The sequence below is a fragment of the Ambystoma mexicanum genome, chromosome 9 (assembly GCF_040938575.1).
Source record: "Ambystoma mexicanum isolate Mex_15411 chromosome 9, UKY_AmexF1_1, whole genome shotgun sequence".
Lineage (NCBI taxonomy): Eukaryota > Metazoa > Chordata > Amphibia > Caudata > Ambystomatidae > Ambystoma > Ambystoma mexicanum.
In genome coordinates this window covers 614,389,981-614,413,099 of record NC_090931.1, presented here as the reverse complement: position 1 = coordinate 614,413,099, position 23,119 = coordinate 614,389,981, and the positions used below count along the sequence as shown (strand labels likewise).

At 44.5% G+C, this 23,119-nt stretch overlaps 1 protein-coding gene across 1 annotated transcript in view; it reads left to right on the top strand.

The window, feature by feature from the left end:
• Positions 1-23,119, top strand: part of TAOK1 (TAO kinase 1) — a 1,754,180-nt gene that overhangs the window by 129,896 nt on the left and 1,601,165 nt on the right. Inside the window, exon 2 of the mRNA XM_069615276.1 lies at positions 14,531-14,758. Within this exon, the coding sequence (XP_069471377.1) occupies positions 14,627-14,758 (132 nt within the window). The 5' untranslated portion in view covers positions 14,531-14,626. The remainder of the gene's footprint in view (positions 1-14,530; positions 14,759-23,119) is intronic.

Genomic DNA, 23,119 nt, shown 5'->3' with positions numbered 1-23,119 from the left:
CTGGCGCTGCCTACGTTTGTGTTTCAGCGAACTCTTGTTATCCTCACGGCCCTGCGGCCTTGTCCTTTTCACATACAGATAACAATGTTCCATAGTCGAGCAGTGTAATCGGAAAATATACTGTGAAGCAATAGGAACAGAAAGCAATGAGCAGTGGTTAGAAAACAAAATGGTGATTCTTGTTACATCAAAATGGTCGTTCATTGGCAAACTCGAAAACCTATATTCTGTCGTATCGTGCATGAGACGGTTGGCCCACCGCCACCAAAATGCGTTTGCGGGCTCAAAGTAGAGGTATGCGTATTTCTAGACTGACACCCATTGAGTGTAATGTTCAAACACACAGAGGAAAAAGGACAAGCTGAGAAATCCACCAAAAGCGCCCATAAGTTGGGACAATACACTGGAAATGCAATATCAATCCATTAAACGTCCAAGACTTGAAGGCGGGGGATCAGGAAGAAATTCAGTCATTTAATACTGACGACTTGGTAAATCTATCTACATATTCTATTCATGATGCCGACAGCATAAGTCCCCCTGAATCGGGTGCAATTGACAGAAGTGATTCCAGTAGTCTTGACTCTGAATGCATTGTTGAAAATCAACAAGCTAATGAGGATTATGGCCAGGCAAATCAAATAATTAGTGGCAAAGAGAAAGCGTGATGAGGGTAGTCCAGTGAGGTCAAGACCTCCAATATTGAAACCTGCAGTGGGTAAGCAGCCCAACATAAAGCAATCAATTGTCTCCAGTACGAATCTGAACCAGAAATATACCACTTCGCAGGTCCAAAAAACTGGACACTCAAATATGTCTTCGAGTAGTCACCTGTCAGAGGGTTGATGCCATACGAAAACACTTCAACTGCAGTATGTGTTAAAAGATAAAGACAACGTTAATTTAAATCAGAGCATTATGAAATTATTAAATTGTGTGCCAGCCCTCGGAACTATCGAATCTGATGACAACATAGTTGAATACCTATCAGAGAGGCGCTTAGACTGGGTGGTACTACACCTGCACTCCCATTTGGTAGCGAATACCCTCAGAGGTGCTAAAAATGAATTCACGTTTGGTTAAGAAATCGGTGACTATCAAGGCAGTGACTCCGAGTCGACTAGGACTGCCTCTATAGAAATACTGCAACAGTGCAGTGAATGTTCGGCCAATGATTCAAGAAGACGATCTCTCAGGAGCATTTTGGGCAAGGAAGAGAGGACAAGAAGTCAAAGGGACCCGCTAAGGATAGATATCCTGACCATACAAACGGAAAAAAAGCCCAGATGAATCGCTATTAGCACTCAACCAAATGTCAAGTCCACAAGTGCTCATTAATCTCGTGGAACACCAGAGGTTTTATGCACTTATTCCAGGATGACGAGTTAAAGGCAAAAAAATTATACACTAATTTGTCTCCATATAACTGGTTTAGAACTGCACCAGTATGTGAAGGTTTCTCCTTAATCTTTACTCCGGCGATGAAAAATGCGTCTGGATGCCCCTTCTCTGGGCTTATAACCCTGATCAGAGATGTTCCCGGCTGGGTTGTCCAAGAATCATTTCATCCAAATGCCTTTGTCCAAGGCACAATCATTCAATTATCAGATGAGACGTTGGGACCAAAGGAGTTTGTACTCTTGGTGAAAGTTTATTGGAACCCAGCAAATATCTCGTGAAATAGCTTCATATCATCAGTCACCTCTTTAATTGACGATTTCATGTTAAATTACCAGAATTTCTCAGTTAGATGTGGCAACATGAATTATTCATGGTTCAACTCATGCAGGAACCCCTCAAGAGCAAATTCATGAGCTCAAAGGTGGTTGTGGGAAGAGATGGCTTGAGGAATTAGCAAATCGAAACTGTGTAATGTTAAATGGTCAAACGCATGGCGACTTTTCGGCTAGACCAACTTGGCACAGAAATGGCTCCCATAAGACGCTGGACTATATATGGGCCTCTCGTGACTTGATTGCTAAAATTAACATCCTGGAGATTCTTCAAATGCGACACAGCGATCATACCACTGTAAATGTACGTTGTACTGCCAAACTAGCTCATCGAAATCTCTTCTATAATGTTCCACTTGATATAAAACAAGGCCTAAATTGAATTAGGATAATTACATCTGAGATTGTAGAGTTTACGGGAATATTGGGCATAGGAACTATAAATGGTGATGGTACCATTGAATATTCTTCTTTATTGACCCAATTCAAATCACCCAGAAGTGGATTCAGTGCCGCTCAACAAATTCATAAACATCCATTCAGAAAAGAAACTAAGGAGATGAAAGTAAAGCATGATCTTAAACAGCTTAAGCGTTCTTGTACACCAGTTGCGTTCTTAGTATAAAAGAAAGTTACAACAGCGCTATAGAAATTGGTTATCATAGTTTAAATTTCTTTGTGAACAAGAGCAAGCAGAAGTAATGCTTAGACTAATCTGTTCCAGCAAGAGCCCTGAAACGTGGGCCATCATAAATGCTGAGTTAAGATCGCAGATGGCACATATGATAGTAGATGTAACTGAAAATGTTTGGGTGAAGCACTTTACAATGGTTTTCAAAGCAACATCTATAGACGATCTGATTAAATTTATTGACACTACTGTGCCTTGGAATTTAAGTTACAACACAACCGAGATTGAGGAGACAATCGCTAAGCTTAAGAATTCTGGAACAGCAGGCCCGGATGGCCTCACAAACTTCATTTGTATTTTTGTATTTATTTTATTTATATAGCGCACCAGGCCCCAGGGCGCGTCACTTAGTTACAGGCATTAAAACAGAACAGTGAAGTGTACAGTACAGACAGTGCATTAGGAGAGAATATGCAAGTTATACAGGAAATACAGTATATGTACAAATTTACAGTATAAATTATTCGGGGGGGGCAAGGAGCACGGTCAAGGCAGGTCTTGGGCAGACAACCAGGTTTTGACTTTGTGCTTGAAAGCTGGGAAGGTAGATTCAGCTCTAAGAGGATTAGGTAGTGTGTTCCATAGTTTCAAAGCTACGACCACCAGATCTCTGGAGGTTTGAGCGCGGGATAGCAAGGCAGGCAGTTTGGGCACTTCTGAGTGTTCTCACGGCAGTGTGTAGTGTAAATCTACTGGTTAGGTAGCTAGGTGCTTGGTTGGCGAGGCTTTTGTGTGTGAGCGCAAGTGCTTTAAGAGAGACTCTTTGGGAGACTGAGAGCCTGCAAAGGCTCCGTCTAGTGTCAGAGATGTGGAGGTTCCTGGGTAAGTTAAGAGCCGCTCTGATGGCATTATTTTGGATGATTTGTAGCTTTTTAATGTTACATTGGTTGGTGCCCAGGTAGAGTGCATTGCAGTAATCAATTTTAGATGGGACCAAGGTCCTAGCAAGTGTAGTGCAGTTGGCTGGCGATAGGAAGGGGCGGCATGCTGTGATAAGCTTGCATGTGTAAGAGGCAGCCAATGAAACTGCATTAGTTTGCCTAGCTAGTGAGAGAGTGGAATCGATGTAGATTCCAAGCATTTTTGTATCTTTAGCCACTTTGATGGTGTTACAATCAATGGTGAAAGATTTAAACGATGCGTCTAGTTTACTGAGTCTTTGATGGGAGCCAAGGATGAGAAGCTCGGTCTTTTCATAATTCAAGCACAGTTTGTGCTGGGCCATCCAGGCCGGGATGACTTGGTAAATGGCGTTGATGGCTAGCGAGTCGACTTTGTGGTCACCTGTGATAGGGATGAGTATCTGGGTGTCATCTGCGTAGTTTGTATAAATGACACCCAGATAATCCAAAATGTCGAAAAGGGGTTTTATAAACACATTAGTGTGTCGGGGACACGCATGATCCTTGAGGGACTGCACAAGTGACTGGTGAGGGATCAGCGGTGGCGGTTGGGGAGAAGACCCTCATGGATCTATTAGAAAGGAAGGAAGGAAGTGATCCAGGCTGTGGCTTTGTGCGAGAAGCGGGTGGTGGTTTTGAGGTGGCGGCATCGGGTTTGGTGATTTACTAAATTGAAAGCCGCGAAGAGATCTACGAGGAGTAGGAGGGCAAGTTTACCCTTGTCTTTTAGGTCTTCAATCTGGGTTTTAAGGTCTAAGAGAGCAGTTTCTGTACCGTATCGAGGACGGAAACCAGATTTCCTCAGTCCTAGGAGTTTTAGTTTCCAAATAATCTTGGATTTGCCAGTAAGCAGCACGATCCAGAATTTTTAGAAGGAAAGGGACTGTGGTGATCGGTCTGCAATTGGTGGGTATGTTAGCATCCAAAGTGGGTTTTTTGAGGCGAGGGATAACCCAAGCATCCTTGAGGTTGTCCGGGACAATCCCCGAGCTAAATGAGCAGTTTGATTGTGGTGATAAAGAGCGCTAGGTTATGCAAGGCTAATGGTGGCAGGGCATGGGTCCCCCTGACAATTGGAAGGTTTAAGGTTATTGATAATGTGTTCAACTTCGATGATGGAGAGGGGTGCAAAGCTGAATGGTTTCAAGGATTCAGGGTTGGTGTTAATATTAACCTGGGGAGTTTTGTAGTGCAGGCTGTCCTGCAAACTGATTTTTCTTTCATTGATTTTTGTTTGGAGAGTGACGATTTTTCCAAGGAGGGCCTTTTGAATGTTCGCACACCAGGTACTGTCTTTAGGACAGGTGTCTGGTGGAGTGGCGGGGGATTCCAGTTCCTTTAAAATTCTGAATAGCTCCTTGGTGTTGGATTGGGCTGTTTCAATGCGTTTGTTTTATGTCTCTTTTTTTAGCCTGAAGTATGGCTTCTTTGTAAATTAGAGTAGCTAAGGGAGCACATGCTTTGTTGGCTTCTGTTGGATTATTTTTCCAGCGAGCTTCGAGGGTCCTTTTTTCCTTGCATAGGGTTCTCAACTGTGGCGTGAACCAAGAGTTGAGGTGGGCGCGGGGTTTGGATTTTCTGAGTTTGGCAGGAGCAATAATATCAAGGGCTTTCCGCATAGTCTGGTTGTACATGTCTACCAAGACTGTAGGATCAGAGCAAGCGGATGAGAGATCATTGAGAGCAGGGAGGATGAGGATGAGTAGGAGTGATTTAGCAGAGGTTATGTTGCACTTATTTCTTGTGGTGGTGGCGGTTGCAATATCTGGAGTAGTGTGGATGATTCTAGTTGGGATGCTGAATGTGATTAGGTGGTGGTCTGTCCAGGCACATGGTTGTTTGGATTTGATGATAGTGTCACAGTTTAGGTCCGCTATCCAGTCGAGACTCCAACCCTTAGAGTGGGTTGGTGAAGTGACCTGTTGTGTGAAGCCTGAATTAAGTAGCAGGTTGTTGATATCGTGGGCAGAGGCATCATTGGGGTCTTGGTAGCCAAGGTTGAAATCACCTAGTACAAGGATTTGAGACTTGGTCTTAGTGTTAGCGAGGATGTGGGATAGGTCCTCAGCAAATGTAGATAACGGAACGGGAGGTCTGTATATGATGTGGAGTGTGATCGTCTGGTTGGAGGTGATAGCTAGCTTGGCAGTGAGTAGTTCGGCTGAGATGATTTGGCAGGGAGTGGTGAGGTGGAGATTGATGGAGATTTTGTGTATAATGGCTATGTCACCTCCTTTGGATTGACCAGTGTTACGGTCACTTCTAATAATGGTGAGGCAGCTTGGAGCCAGGTTTCAGTGACGGCTATAAGGTCCAGGTCATGAGTTATGATGAGGTCAGCCATGTCTAGTGGGTGAGCCGTGAGTAGTGTTCAGGGCAGCCTTAAGAGGAGTTGAGGGGCTATGGTGTTGGGTACTTGCATCCCAGGTGATGTCCATTATAGGCGTGGCTGTGTGGTGGGAGGCAGTGGGTGTTGTCTCGTGGCGAGATGGTTTGGTTGGCAAGCTGGTAATGGTCAGACGGTGGGAGAAGTGGGGAAGTCTGGAACAAAGTCCGAGGTTCCTCATGGGCACAGTGCAAGGTTGGTTAGGAGTGGGTTTCATGGCAAAGTGTTTGAGCCAAAGGGACGGATCGTTGAGGTACAGGTTGGTAGGATGCTCAAACATAGTCATCAAGGTAAGGTGTTGCTGCTGTGTGCTACACGAAGTGCCGGTAAGGCATGGCACGTGTGAGGTGGAAGACATGTTAGGTTCAGGTTGAGATGCACAGGATGATGAAGAGTGGACGTGTGGGCAGGTCAGTGGTGAGGCTACAGACGGGGAGTTATGCCTGTATAAAAGTAATCCAAGCAATGCTGCAATTTTAAAGGTGAGACGTTAGAGCAAGGTGTGTGCGGATAGTGGCAGTGCTCTGGGCAAGCATAGTAGCCGGTATGTGATGGTGCCAGTAGTTTTAAGCAAGAGGGCAGCCTAAGCGCAGAGTGTGAGCAAGGGGCTGGGCATAGGTCTCAGAGCATATGGGCAGAAGTAGAATAAATTGCTGAGATGGCTAAACACTAGGCAAAATCACAATGTCTGCATGTTATCAGAGAGGTAGCACAGGCAGTTGTAGGCGCTAGATATTTCGCGCTAAGCAATACAGAGTTGGGCTGAGGGCTGAGCACGAGATACAGAGCATACAGTCAAATAGGGCAATGTATTTCAATGATTAAACACTAGGCATAATGGTTCCACAGGCAATTATAAACACTTGGTAGGTCTGGCTAAACAATACAGAGGGGCGATGAGGGCTGAGCACAAGGTACAGAGCATACAGGAAAAATTGGAAAATGTGCTGCGGTAACTAAACACAAGGCACAAATGCAACGGTTTGCGCAGTTGGAGAGTAAATGGCAGTGAATAATGTGAGCAGGCCTGACAGGACACATAGGATAACGCACATTCGAGTGGCAGCGTGTATTCGCGATTACCAACAGATCGGTGTCGCACGTGAAGCGAGAAGTTAGGTTGTACAGGGAACGGTGTCAGAGTGCACAGGGCTGCGAAAGGCACAAGCGTTGACGGCAAGTAAGCGGACGTTAAATGAGTGCACATAGATGGTAGAAGTTGATGAACGTAAAGAAAGTTGCAACGATGGTAGGCACAGGTGCGTAGGCAGAACAGATAATGTGGAACAAGTAATCAATGTTAGAGTAAGAGTCTTACGGCAACAGTATCGTCTCAAAGAGTCAGCGGCAGTGCGCATTGGCGAGGGCTCCATACATGACATACATGATGTGGATGGTCACCGAGGTAGTGGACCAGAAAAAAGGCAGAGTTTCTGGGCGAAGGGCGAGGAAGGCTGAAGACAGGTATTGGCATTGTTTCCCTGGACCTTAGTAGGAGTGGGCCGGCTTCGTCTGCCGGCACACAATAGATAGGTGGCTAAGATTAGCTCAACAGCCAATCAGTGCTCCGCATAGTCTGCTGTGCTCAGTTAGGCACTGGAGGTCGCAAGTAGATTGCGGGCGGCCTTCTTTGAAAGTGCAGGACTCCTCGTGGTGGGTAATGGTGGCAATAAGCATCGGGCTGCTGTTAGCATCAAAATCACAGCACAGAGGCTGTAAACATATTCGAGCAGCAGGTCTTAAAGAATAAAAGCCTGTGGTCCTCATACATCAAAACCCTACTTGAGAAAATAGCCGACATTAAGCAAATCCCTTCCTCATGGCAATCAGCGGTAGTTGTGCCCATATTTAAAAAGGGGGAATCGAGCAGATCCTGGCCAACTACCGTCCGATTGCCCTGTTGGATGTTATAGGGAAAATCTTTGCTTCCTTTCTTCAGAAGCGGCTGGCAAAATGGGCAATTGAAGCAAATATAATAGATGAGACAAACTGGTTTTACTAGTGGTGTTGGGGGTAGAACTCAATCTCATCCTACTTAACCTCTTAAAACTTGAAGCTAAGAAAAGTAAAAAGTCCCCCTTTTTTTTGGCATTTGTCGACCTACACTAGGCTTTTGATGGGGGTTAATCGAACAACCCTAAGGAACAAATTAAAAAAAATGGAAGTGGCCACCTTAACTCTTGCAAATGTTAATACAACTGCATTCGAACACCACAATTAAAGTAAGAGTGAATACCCACAGTGAATTATGAAAAGACTTTACAACAGAGAGTGGGGTCAAGCAAGGATGCCCGTTGGCCGCTCTAATTTTCAAACTTTATATTGCGGACCTACCAGAAGCACTTCTAGAGTGTAACATATTTCCTCCGAAAATCAATAGCCATATGGTAAGCTGGGCAATTTATGCAGATGATATAGTGCTGATGGACTCCACACAAATTGGCCTTCAACGCCTGCTAACAAAGTTGGACTCCTATCTCAAGCTGAACTGCATGGAGATTATCATAGAAAAATCTAAGGTTATTGTCTTTGGGACACAATTTGGGAAGCAAGGGCAAAACTTCAAATGGTTTACTGCAGGTCAACAAGTTGCAAGAGCAAAGTCAATCTGTTATTTGGGAATTTTATTTAATAAATCAATACATGAATGGGAATGGATCAAAGACCTGAAAGTAAAAATAACTAATCTTTCCTTACAAGTCTTGAAGTTACACCGTGAGTTCGGCAAGTTTACACTTATGCCAGTGATTCAATTCTGTCGCCAAAAGGTTGTAGCTGTAATTACCTTTTTGCACTGAAGCGGGTTTAAACATTGATCGACAATATGGGATGTGTTAGAAGCCAAGTTCTGGAGGAAAGTTTTACGCCTCCTGTCAAATGTGTCAATCGCAGCGATAAGATTTGAGCTGGGGCTCCAATCACTCGGTGCTTCATTACTATGGAAATCCCTTGCCTTGTTTAGAAAGATGTCGATGCCTACACCTGCTGCTCCATATTTAATCTTGGAAGAAACCACTGGAAATCCTTACAGCGGTTTATTAAAGGAATGGGCGAACAAAATATCAAAAAACCTGGCGCATGTGAGTGCTTCTGCTGAATTATTACAGGAAAATCCCTGTGCTGTAAGAAAAAAAGGTGAGCCAGTGCGATTGGATCTCAACACTTAAGTCGACTTGAAAATGAAATTGTGTATTGTACAAATCAAAGATGCTTGCCCTGTAAACCAAATTCCAAGATACCTTCCACAATTTCTCTCAAGATATCGAGACCAGTTTTTGCTGTTTGCTTTGAATTTGTTACCGACAAAAGAGATGCCCCTATTAAAACAAGACAAAGACACTGTGGACAATTGTCGGTTCTGTGGTGGGCACGTGGAATTACTCCAGCATCTGGTGGCCGAATGTACAGCTTTAATATCAGAATGGACTGTAGCGTTGGGGGAGGTCTGCCCCCATAAATGGTAATATGGACGATTGGTGGTCTGCGCTTCTTTCAGGTCATAATTATATGCTGATTTGTGCCACTGTAGACTAGATGGATTGTTGACCCATCATTGTCTGGCTGAGTAACAAAGACTTTAAGTGATTTATTGAGATTGATGGACAAGTTCAGTCTTAATTTGATGCCAATTGATGTCTTGACGCTTTACTCTAATATGTTGGGTATCAGTAAGATGATGTGTGATGGTTCTGGGCATAATGGTTGTGTTTTCTTGATTTCATGGTGATTATTGTGAATTCAGAGGTCTATTTTTTTTTTCTTCTCTTATTTTGTAAAAAGGTTTTGTATAAAACTAATACAATCAAATAAAAATTAAAAAAAGGAGCACTCCAGAGGTGGACCTCTTTGCGACATCATCAAACGGGAAACTTCCCGTTTATGCGTCCAGGGACGCGTTCAGAGTGTCTTCTTGGGGGACGCCCTCGAGATCCCGTGGGACAACATGAAAGCTTATGCTTTTCCTCCTTTACCATACCATGGATTCATCAGTCACTTTGCAAACTCAGGAGCGCGTCAAACTGCCTTTTCCCCTTCATGGCCAGCCAGGTTTTGGTTTTCGGAACTGCAGCAATTGCCAATTCTTCCCCCAATCATGTTGCCGCAGATTGCAGACCACCTTTACCAGAGCAATCGCCAGCTGTTGCACCCCGCCCCACAGTCGGTCAGCTTGGCGACCTTGTGCCAGATCTTTAAAGCAGTTTATTCTGTCCGAGAACAACCTGCGCATTATCCAAGCAGCCAGGAAACCTTCCATAGGGGCTCAATACTGGAGCAAATGTCTCCGCTTTTGCCATTGGTGTTTGGCTAAACCGCTCGATCCCAGGCACGTTTCTGTCGACACGGTTGTCTTTCATATCTGACTTGGCACCTTCTGGTACTGTCATGCAGGACTATTTTTTTTTGTCCGCCATTGCGGCCTACCTGTCTACAGACAGCTGTTCTTTTTTTCATTGACTAACCCAGTCATGAAGAGACACTTTGCGACACTTCTTAATCTATTTCTGCCGGTTCGGATTCCTCATCCCAAATGGGATCTGAATGTGGTCCTCACCGCTTTGTCATAAGCCTTTTGAACCCATGGCCCATAACCGATCCTATTGCCTTTCTTGGAAAGTTGCATTTCTGATTACAATAACATCGGCAAGGCAAGTCAGCGAGCTCCAAGCTTTTCCTGTGGAACATCCGTTTCTCACTTGCCACAAGGATAAGGTTGTGCTTCGCACTCATCCTTCATTTCTTCCTAAGGTGGTTACTGATTTATCTCCTTACCAGTCGTCTTCCGGAACCCGGCCTCTGATGCCGAGAGAGTTCTGGACGTCGGGTGAGCCCTGAAGTTTTACCTCGCTAGAACGAGTGAACTCGGAGGGCCCTCACAACTCTCCGTTACATCCGGAAACCCGAAAGGGAAACCAGCCTCAAAGGCATCCATCCCCTGCTGGATAGCCTCATGTATTTCTGAGGCCTATATCATTCAAGGCCTTCAACCCCCAAAGGGTATGCATGCACACCTGGTCCGCAGAAAAGCGGCTGCTCTTGCCTTCCTAAAATATGTCCCTTGGGAGTCCTCGCCAAGACGGCTACGTGGGCCTCCCCATCAGCTTTTTGCAAACATTACTGTCTAGACCTGAGCTCCCGGGCTGATGCCCAATTTGACCAGGTAGTTCTAAAGAATTGATTCCAATAAGGGTTTTCCATACACCTGTAATAACTACGGGTAGTGCTTGGGAATCTCTCACAAGGATGGAGGAAAGGTGACGGGAGTTGTGAGTATGACAGTTACTCACTGTAGTGACTACCTTACTCTTAGTCCATAGTCCCCTTTCCTCCATACGCCTGCCAGCCGTCCCCTCTAATAAGTATCCTATATTGTTGTTAAATGATCTCGGACCTGGCGATGGAAAAGGACTGAAGGCCGATGCACAGGCGGAGCTCAGGAAGGCGGGTCTTCGGTCACGTGCAGTGGCCCAGTGTAAAAATAAAAGGACAAAAAAAGTAAATTTGTTGATGCTTTAAAGTGCTCCGGTCCTGTCCCGAAGGACGGAATGTCCCACAAGTATGAAGGAAAGGGGACTATGGACTAGGAGTAAGGTAGTCACTACAGTGAGTAACTGTGTCATTCCCATGGTTGATTTTCCTCTTGCATGTGCCTTCTTTGGCCTGCTTCTCTTCCCAACGTTAGCCAGTAAACCAAAAACAATCTATCTACTTTGTATACTATTTGGCGTCCCATAGACTTAAATGGATTGTTAAGAAAACTTGAACGCAAAAAAACGACTGGCCTCTTATTGAATATATATAAAAATAGTTTGGTGTTAAAAATATATCAAATCATGTTTTATTTGTCTGCCCACAATGCTTTAAAAATGTTTTCTTGAGAGTACCAGAATTGGCCATGAAACTGAGTTGGGCATTGAGGTACCTAATTAAACCGCTTTCAACCACACATCCAGAGAACTATTGTCGACTAGAATCTACAATTGTGTTTCAAAAGAACCACAGCCTGTTTATTATTTTGAAGGCATTGGCTTTGTGTGTTACTTTGGTGGTCTGAAAGTTTATCGTTAGAAGACGATGATACAAAGAGGCAAGAAAAACATGCTGTGTATAATGTATGGAAAAATAATCTTCAAGCACATTTTTATGCATCCATCATTTTTTAAATAATTATTAAAACAATTACAATTATGAGGGCTTCACATCGAAAAAACAATCTCTTTAATTGGAAATCTATTCTTCAGCTCTGTATTATAAAAAATAATTTATTATTCATGTTTCTATGCACTGTAATTAACAGAGAAATACATCATTAAAACATTTAACATGTGGCATCGTTTAAAACATTCATCATCTGTTTTTTTATGCATCACACTGTATGTGTTTATACTGTGTGTACCAATGTGTGTATACTTTAGAATGATCCTAAAAACGCATTTGATTATGAATTCAGATTTCTTTTTCAAATTGTTCAAAATAATGTAAAGTTGCTTATAACGCATCTTTTCTTTATCTCTCTGGTTTTCTATAATTTTAACATGAATTGGGGGAAAGTGCATTGCTTACATTTTTTTCCGAACTCTGCTTGGTGCAGATTCAGTCCGCACAACCTAGATGCACGCAGAGCACTATCATTCTACCTCAATAAGACCACGGAATTGTGTTCTTGAACGGACCATACTACACTAGATTCCACTAATACACTTGAAATACACGAGTATTTCAGAGGGGCTGCAGGCGTCATAAATAGCCTCCTCTGAAAGGTCTGCACTCTCATACTGCAACAATGAAGGCTGCTTTGGTTGCTTGCCAGAGGCATTTCCCTTGGGAGGTTATTGCCAGGAATGTTATGCTGGCCTCCCCTCCGGTTTTGTGTCAGCACTACTTTCCGTACTATGCTCTCAGGCCATCACCCAATTTGGCCAAGCACTGTTGTCTGCAGAATCGTTTTGGATAAATCAGGTTAGGCCCTCTGACCCCCCTTAGGTTACACTGGTTTGGTAGTCTCTCAAGACTAGGAAGAAAGGCGGGGGGGGGGGCTTGGTTTAAGAGTAAGTTACTCACTGTACTGACTACTGTACCTTAAATCCTTAGACCCCCTTCCTCCAACCTCCCCCTCTTAAACTAACCAGTCACGTATTGGCCTAGGTAGATGGATGACTGGCTGGGTGAGGCAAGGGCTGGCACCAGGTGTGCATGGCTGCACGTTTTAGTGACATTGAGAGGCTATTTTCTGCTGGCATGTCACAGCCCTGGTTCCTTCCCCAAGGCTAGCATCTCCAAGAGTATGGACAGAGGTAAACATTTCAACTTGCAAGCCAAACAATCACCTTCCCCTCAGTTCTTTACTAGCACACCATTTCTTACTAGCCAAGCCGTCACTAGCTAATGGCGAGTGCAAATGTGGAGGCTTGATAGGAAGGAAACTGGACTATGGACTAGGAGTACAGTGGTCAATAAAGTCATTAACTTTCATTGTTGTAAATTTGTTGTGCACAGGTTTTGTTGCCTGATGGGTTATTGTGGATTTGGTTTGATTAGCAACTGCCTATGTTTTGGCATGCAATATTGCCTTGTGTGTTCAAGGTGATGTGTGTGTGTTATTTCTGATGATAGGTTATGGTTGGTGGCATGGTTGCTGCCTAGTTTTCAGCCATGTATAGTTAACTAGATATGTTTGGTCATGCCTGTGCATTGTTTTTCAGAATGTGTTCCGTGTATTATGACTATCTTTGGTTTGTGTTTGTTTCCTGGAAACATTTGAGCCAGCATTTTGGGATTTGTTTTCGGGTTGAATGTAGTTTGATGGAATTATCGCTTTAGGAAGCAGTTGTGGAGTTCCATGACCCTATATTGTGAAGAATGTATGTCAGTCCTTGAATGCGTGCCTTTCTTCTGCAGTAGCAGTCCAGGTTGTGCCCTCAAGCTTGTTTTTTGAGTCTACTCTGCGGCAGTGGATTATTAAGAGTGCTTGTTCTTCCTCCCTGTGTGGTGGTTTGGAAGATCTCAATGCTTGTAGCTGCTTTTGGAGTCTGTGCAAGGGCCTTGTGTGGCCTGAGTTTTGTTTTATTAGGTACCTCTTTACTTATGAGTTTCTCTTGCATGGTGTTCTCTTTCTTGGTCTGATGCATCATGATTGTGTTCCTGTTGTAGCGTGGCTATTTTCAGTCACTTATGATGTCTGATTTCCCTCTGGTGCAATCTGAGTGAACCCTGCATGGTGGTTATGTTCTGGCCAATTCTGCTGTGCAGTTTAGTGTTTGGTGTGGCGTTTGTCCTACCTCCTTACTGATCCTGTCAATTCCCTTCCTTTGTTGTGGCCCAGGCGATTCCTTCTGCATTGCATAATGATGAAAGTGGTCATCTAAGGGGCTATATGTCCAAGTATCGGTATTGGGTCTTCCCTATTGTGTAGGAGAGGTGTTGCACAAGTTGTAGGTGTATAGTGGGAATGCTGCTGTAAGATAATGGCTGTGATGTCGTTTGATTAAAATGTTGGAGCAAGTTATTTAGATGAATTATGTGTGCGTCAGCTAGAATGTGAGCTGACATGAATATTAAATGGTCCGATGTGCTGGTAAGCTACGATACATGCATCAGTCTTGGGTCGTGTACCTATAGTTCTCAAAGACTAAACCAAAAATGAAGGACTGTGTTTAATGGGTAAAGTACATTTTAACAAGTGAAGTCAAAATGCTTTCTAGGTTGTTTACTTGGGATTTTGAGTTTCACAATTTAAGGTTGTTAATGTATCTAAATAATCAAGTATCTTATTACATTGCACTCCTTTTGGTGACCTAACTGCCGGTATCTTCTTTTGCAGTAGCCCATGCAGAAAAAAGAAACGTTCAGCCAGATGACACACTCTTTGAGACCACACTTGAAACCCAGATAGTCGGACGGCTTGCTGCCCAGCAGGATGCCGTCTACCAACCGAGCAGGAAGCTTGAAAGACCCTGAAATAGCCGATCTCTTTTTCAGGGATGATCCAGAGAAGCAGTTCTCAGATCTCCGAGAGATTGGACATGGAAGTTTTGGAGCGGTTTATTTTGTAAGTGTAACTTCTTTTTAATAGTGCTTCTTGTCCAATACAAATTCAGTAGGTGTTGGAAAAGTAATGAGATCAAATTTGTAAAATGTTTTTTTAAAAAAAGAAGAAAATGTCGAAACTACTCTGGAACCCCTGCTTTGTCTGACAGATTTCAACTAAGTTGTACTTCTCTGCATCGCTCATAATTTTCAGAAAATTACTGAGTTCCCCATTTTTGGGTTTTAAACTTTATCTGCCATTTCCCAAACAAGTCACCTGCCCCTTTTTAGTTCTCCAAATACACACATCACACCTTTTTTGTACTCCAAGAGTTACTTGCCAATGGCTAGTGGGAAGTGCACCTTTTGAGGTTTGCCATAATGTATGTAACCCTAACTAGCTACCACATTGTGGATACAATATGACAACACTTAAACTTACTTAACAACAAATACAGTATTGTTTGTGTGCTATATACTATATACATTGTTGACCACTACCTAGACTTACTGGCATCATTATCACATTTTGTTAATTACATGAAGGAATAGTTTGGTTTGTACTCCTACAACCCATTACCTTTCCAGCATACTTTTGGGAGTTACGTTTCACGGGCACGAGACGAGCCACGCAGGGTTCACTTCTCCCTGTTTTTATCCCCATGATTTTGTTTTTTTCTTTTTGCTGTCCTCCCTCGGCTTCATTTGTCTGGTCCGTCGCCCTCTGTTTGGTCACGGAGTTCTTTGGCCCAGACATCTGCTTGGAATCTGTGCTTGTGCTGTGGCCATACTTTTGGTGTGGACACTCGTCACCAGAAAAACGTAATCGCAGCACAGAAAAAGCAGAAGCTAAGTAAGTCTTTTAGAGAACCGCAGGCCAGTGATTTTGTTTCTGGGGACCACTGGCTTCCTGAGGGAATTTAGTCGTTTTAAAATAAAAATTCACACCAGTGGGTGTGACCCAGAGCAGCCCCAGTCTGGGGTTAATTCCGGGGTGAACCGTAAGGTTCCCCCCTTTTTTTTTTTTTTTTTTTTTTTGGTGCAACAATAGTCCCAACCCTGAGGTTCTTCCTCTAGTTGCTAATTTCAGGCCTGCTCCTGAGGTTCCCTGTTCCGGACTAACTCTGATAGACTGATTGACATTCACTGCTGGCCAGCAAGGGCTTTTTACTGCAGCTCACCTAGTACCGTAATCCAAGTCTCTGGAATGTTGAGGGAGCTGGTGGCTCAGACTGTGTGCACCAGTCCTCATCTGGCCCCAAAACCTCAGTCCAATCAAAGTGATGCAGTCCACCGCACAAAGGAAAATGCTAGATAACTTTCAGCAGCGTGCAGATTCAGGTGCCATTTCAGAGCAGTCTGCAATGTCCCTCTCTGAAGTCTTTGCTCTGAGACCTTGTTTTTATCCCTCTCCCGCCTCCCTGGGTAAAGACCCTTTTCAACATAGGGTGTTATTTTTGGTTTCCATGAGGATTTTGCTTCTCCCTAGTACAGTTTTGCCACCCATCGCTGAGCCCTCCCCTTTTCCGCCCTCCCTCCTCCTCTTTCCTCATCAACCACTCAACAGCCAGGAGTATGTTGCCAAGAGTGGATGTTCAATAACAAGCCTGGATGCAGGCCTCAACGTTTATTTGGGAGCTGTAGAAGATCCTTGACCTGTGCTTTGGGTTCACTTTTTCCCACACATCTACAAATGAAAAGCTGACTTGAAGGAAGACTAATACCCAGACAGCAAAATCCTTGGCAGCTATTGCAAAATTCCTCCAAAGCGCTCTCAGGGTGAATCACTGAGACAGGAGTTTAGTTTTCATGCTTTTTGAGATTCCTGGGATTTTAGGGGCGACTAAATCAGAATCTCCAGCTGTCAAATCTAGTGAATCTGGTGATGCATATATCCATTCTTCTTCTAACAGGGACTGCTGCTATGCGCTCTATACAAAAGGGTTTTATATTCTCCACCCCTTCCCTCTATAGCTGTGCTAAGCGGGCTAGTTCCAGAACAGCTCACATTAGTACCCTAGGGCCTTTTGGGCAAAAACATGAGTCGTCATGAAATACAGTGCCCAAACCCAACTAGGCTGGACTGCACCCTATCCTCAACCTCTCCAAATGCAGTAACATCTGCAAGACGAATTTGTAAGTTTCAAGCTCTCTGTTGAACATCTTGTTCTAACTTTCCACAAGGATATGGTTGTGCTTCGCACTCGCCCCTCTTTCCTTCCTAAAGTAGTTTCTCTGAATTCCACTTAAACCAGTCAATAGCTTTCCGGTCTTCTTTCCGAACCTGGTCTCCGATGCTGAGAGGGTTTTACACAATCTAGATGTCAGACGTGCTCTGAAGTTTTACCTCGACAGAACAATCGAACTTAGTTTCACAACTCTTGGTTACGTTTGGTGACCCAAAAGGGAAACCAGCCTCGAAAGCGTCCATCTCTCGTTGGATTGCTTCATGTATTTCTGAGGCCTACAAAATTCAAGGCCTTCAGCCACCAAAGGGCATTCATGCACGTCTGGTCTGTGGCAAAGTGACTGCTTTTAACTTCCAAAAATACCTCCCTTCGGAGTCCATAGCCAAGGCTGCTATGTGTGCTTCCCCATCAGCTTTTTTCTGACATTGTCTTGACCTGAGCTCCCGGGCCGATGCCCAATTTGGCGAGACAGTTGTTAAGAATTTGTTCCAATAAGGGATTTTCCATCCACCCGTTTTTCCTATGGTCAGTGCTTGGGAATTTCCCACAAGTATAGAGGAAACTGGATGGGACGGACTTAGGAGTATGACAGTTACGTACCGTATTGACTACCTTACCCCATAGTCCACTTTCCTCCATACGCCCGCCCGCTATCCCCTCTAATAAGTATCCTCTATTATTGCTAAATGGTCATGGACCTGGTGATAGAAAAGGACTAAATGGCGATTCGCGGAGCTACGGTCACGTTGTCAAGACTGGTAGGGGGTGTGGTACTTCCGCTCTCTATATGGTAGAGGAGAGGCAGAGGACCCCAGCCAAGATTCTCTATTATTGGTACGTGGTCGAGCAATCAAGGCCTAGCTTCTCAGGAGGTGATGCAGGCTGGTTCTTAAGTACAGTGTAGTCCCCGATCCCCCACAAAGGAATGTCCACACACTGTATTACTGAAAACAGTCTTTATATAATTAATATTCAAAGGTATGTACATGATCACAATAACGCACTTTGTACTCGGAAGTCAATAATGATAAATATATACAATTCTAAAGTGGTACCACTAATGTTATCCAATCTCATTAAAGTGCTTCAACTGTACGGTTAAAATGTCACACAGATCAATAACGAGGAAACCAGCAATAGAGATAGGCAGGAACGAAAGATGGTTGAAACAATAGGCAGAATGCTGACCCCTACCACTAGGCACAGCTCTGTGTGGAGATCTCCCCCCCCCACCTGAGCAACCTGTAAATAAAGATATATAGCACAAGCCCAGTCCATATATTGTCCGATAGTCTTACTTCCTCCTATTAAGGTTTTACCCCCCCAGTGTACCTGGTGGAGTAGAGGTCTCTGACGATGCGTCGACCGATCCTTCTTGAGTGACTCCCTTTCAGGCAGGAGCCACGGATCGTCGAGAGGTGTCGAGGACTTCGGTGTCAGGGAATCGACGGCCCTTCTTGAGTGCCCTCCCTCTAAGGCAGGAGTCACGGGTCGTCGAACGTCCGACGGTGAGCAGGTTGAACTACGGCAGGGAAGTGGCAGCTTTGTTCCTAGCGATGCTCGTCGACGACAGAGCGTTGGCGTTCTGCAAGGAAGAGGCGTGCGGGGCACCTCGGTGACGATAGTTCTGGACCGCAAAGAGATGAACTGTGGCCCAGCAAGGGTGTAGAGTCGTCAGCGTCTCTGTGGTCTTTAGGTGGTGGGAAACCCACCTGTGGATGCTCCTCGGCGCGTCGACGGTCGGGCCTTCTCCAGCGGGAGACAAGCGGGTGACGATGCAGACGAGAGCGTCCAATGATCAAGGGACGTTCTTAGGCAAACGGGAGCACGGTGGCTCCAGTCGGCGACGGCGGTTGTCGTCAGTGGCGGACAACCGTCCGGGCGCTTCTCCTTGGAGTTCCACAGCAGTCCCCGTATCGGGTCGGCAGCCTGTCGAAGGTCTGTCTACCAGGGAGCTTTGGCAAAGATCAGCTGTGCACGATGGTCCCTCGTAGCTCGGAAAGAGGGCGCCTTACCAGGTCCTCTCTGGGTCAGTCCTTGGAAACACAGCAGATTACGAGGGAGAGTAACAGCACTCCTTCTCGTCCAGCGGGGCTTCAAGGTCAAGCGTCAGTTACTCCAGTTACTTGTCGTAGTGGACTTCAGCTTCTGAACACGATTCCTAGCAGTGAAAGGTCCCCAGATATACTGTTGATCTCCCATTCATTCCGCTGGGTCACACTCGAGCATCCAATCACGACTAGGGGCATTCATTCATGCAGGCAGGCAGCCAATCAGGCACACTAGGTATTCAGGCCATTCACTTCTCTCCAGACACTCACAACAAGCTATGTGTATTGGGACAAGTACAGAGCCATTCAACACTCCAAGCTGCATTCATACCAGTTTCGGGCAGGGTTGTCTCAGTCATTGTGTCGACCACCAGATACTGGACACCCACAACACAGAATGCATATTCGTCACACACTCTATTCACCCAGGTCCCACCCACAGGAGGTACCCACAACATACATCACCGTGAAGGCTCCAGCTAGTCTGGCCGGGCCTTCACAACAACACCATATATGGCATTTCCACCCAACAGCCAGTCAGGGGGAAGGGACAGAGTCGGGGCTTCCCAGGACTTTGGGAAAACAAGGTAATGGGTAATAGAAAGCAAGAGGCCACAGGGGCCATCTTGTTTTCCATCAGGAATCAACTGATCCCCATGGCAGGGCCGGGGTATCCCAAAATGGAGGATAGTCCGCGCACCTGTCAAGTTCAGCATGGAGCTGCCACCAGCCCATACCCTTCTCTGCGGGCCACCCACAGGTGCCCAAAAACATACACTAGGGGCACAGGGTTGTACCCCCCCACCCATGGGTGCCATAAGGGTATCCCACGGGTCCGTTCACCAAACCAAAAGAGAGAGAGCTGCACCACCAGGAGTCCCGCATGAACTCCTGCGTGGAAAACACGACAGAACACAAGATAAAAAGCAGTAAAGGACAAGGATACGGAGGCGCTGTCCCTCCGATGCATTTCCAGCATCACACACGTGCAGTTGGCCGCATAGAAATTAAAGGACAAAAGTGTTTGCTGCTTTTAAAAGTGGTCTGGTCCCGTCCCGATGGACAGAATGTCCCACAAGTATGGAGGAAAGGGGGGGACTATGGACTAGGACTAAGATGATCACTACGGTGAGAAATGTTGTCATTTTCATTCATTAAACGGGACGCTGCATGTGTCCGTTCAATGAATGAAAGTACTTTGCCAAGATTGCTGCCATGGTTGTAGACGAAGGGGCTCTGCACAGAGCCCCTCTTACATTACCAAGGCGGCCAGACAAGCGAGTTGAAGTGAAGCTGCTGCTGCGGCGGATTACCGTTGCAGCTACAGTCGGTTAAGTGGGGCAGGTGTAGGGGGTTGGCAATCCTCTTTTTTTTTTTTTTTTTTTTTTTTTTTTTTTTTTTAAATCGTAGGGTCGGAGGGAAGATGGCAGGTCAGAGCGGGGAGGCAGCTTGCGGGTTCCATGGCACGCAAGCAGAGGTCCGAGGTTTCAGCCTGTGATCTGCAGAACTTGATTGCCTGCACCCCCGCCCCAGGTGCAAAGGAGGATTTTAGTTCTCAAGCAGCACAATAATTTATTTGGAAGCTGGCAAACAGACACCCAAAGTTTCTTCCTCAGTCTTCAATTGATAAGCAGCCCAGATGTACATCCTTAATGCCATTAATACTCTCACACTCGATTGTCATCATTCGTTTGATAGAACTTCTGTTTGTAAGGCACGAGTATACTTTTGGCATTGCATGCATATTCCTAAATGTCAAACAAACAGGGGACTTGCTAATTTGGTATACTGTGCATAAAGTCTGCACTTAAATTATTTCCTAAATTAACAAGGCGATTGCCAAAAATCAAGAGGATTACGTTTTCGTGGAGATCCAACACCATTATTATATTAAAGAAATGCCGAAATAAAAATAAAAAACTCAGTATGACTAAAATAGGATTTATCAAATCCTCAAAATGTGTGATATTGCTAAAAATGGAAAGCTAACAAATTGGAGGTAATAAGTAGACTACTATTTCGAGAACAAAACGAATATTTAAATAAGATTAGCTCAAACCTATGGTTGAAGTTTTTGCTGTAGGCAGAGTGGAACACTTGTAGGCCAACACATAGCCACTTCACAATCATGACTATAATTTTATGATTAGCACTGATGAGACATCATAGATTAAAAAATATATATATTTGATTTAGAAATATACGATTCTAACTTCAAGAGATTTGATTGCATTACGATATACTTGGAGAGAAATTGTATTTAGAAGTGGAACATAAGGATATAATTTATCCTTGTGAAAGAGATCACCAATTATTTTTTATGTATATCGAAATAAAGGATTGGATAAATATTTCTTATAGTTTATTATTAATAGAATGATATCGCACGTTTGTCTGTAGAAGGGAGTAGTTCTAATTCTCAATCACTTTGCCAAGCCAGCAGAATACAAATACAAAACGTGCTACCAAATACAGCGTAATTTCAGCTCTATTCTGACAGCAGGCATATCATTTTGAATGCAGTCTTTCTCTAAGCTACATTATGCCTAACACTGAATATAGATGCCTTGTTTTTCGTGAATCAGCATGCTCTTTACACTTATAATTACATTTAACAATTTTTTTGGGAAATTCATGTACACGTTTAGCTACCCTGCTCTGATGGGTTGCCTGTCCCATGATGATCTGCACCCAATTACCGACTTTATGTAGTTCTTTATCGAGGGTTTCGCCACAGTATGAAGCCATGGCCCGTGAGCCACAACCTATGCCATCCCTTCACTCCTATGCCACCTCTAAAGTAGGCACTCACCTCGTAGCTCTGTCGTTTTCTAGTAGGTCTCGCCCACACGAAGCACTCGTGCCGCGACCCTGGCCGCTGTTTCAAAATGGCCGGTAGCACCACACCATTGATCTTTTAATCAGGGCTCTCCTGCATGTGGAGTCGCAAGCCTGGTGAGAGCAAAAGCACTTGGGCGCACAACTCTCGGTGTGCGCTAGCGGTGTAGAGCAAACATTTCCCATACTGGTGAGACATTGAGGCGCCCTGGCTGAAGACAACCTTTTGGTAACTGCCAGGACTGTCCCACGTCTGGCCCCGGCACAAAGTCTTGTGGCCAGGTTTGTCAGGCTCTGTATACTACTGCATGTTTATTTGAAGCCTGGCTTGTATTTGTTTTCTCCACCTCCTTCTTTTTTTTTTTTTTTTTTTTTTTTTTTACTACTTCAATTTTTCCATCAAACAAGTTAACATACAGTAACTTCAACATAATAAACATAACCCTCCTAAATGCAGCAGTAACTAAACCAAATCCCTCCCCCCAATCAACCAAATCCACTAAAAGTCCAGATCTAAGATCTGGGAGGAAAGAGGAGAAGGAACAAGAAAAATGGGAAGAATAAAAACCGAACCGTTTTTATATACCTTAGAAATCACATTTCTCCACCTCCTAATGCTTCTCTTTAACAATGCGTTCTCAGTGGTTGGAAGAATGATTCAGATGACTGTCACGTTTCCTTTATATTCACAGACAATATTTGTAGTCCTCGGGTCGTCTCCTTATTCCAGGACCCACCCCGAACTGTACTTCGGCTAATGTCCAGATACCAGGCAGTTAACTACACGGAAAGGCATTTGCTATATTGCCAGTCTCCAAGCAGTAGCCGAGTTCGTAGCACAGAACATTTATTGTTGCCGGAGCATCCATCCATGAGTGCTGTATTGGGTGCATGGAGTTCCGTTGAGTTTAATGTACAGGAAAGAGGAAGTGATGGGCAGCTGGTGTGAGAACTTGTCCTTTGACAGTACTTGTTGGCATATAGAACGTTTTTTTTTCTGGCATTCCATCGCACATTTAAAATTCAAGACACAGGGCGATTGTGACTTGCCTAGAAAAACGCGATTTTGTGATTAGGGCCAAAATCCAGGTCTCAAGGTTCCAAGGTAATGGATGTACCGCCTAAACCACATTTCTTCGTAAGAAGGTTGAACAACCCATACACTGGGGCAGTTTGACAACTACGCAAAAGGGAGACGGCACTGCCTACCCTTGAGAAGCAGCAGTTGCATTTCCAGCCACGTACCCTGTTCACGGCATCATTTTCTTGTTGGATAACCGGATAATGGAAGTAATACAAACCCGA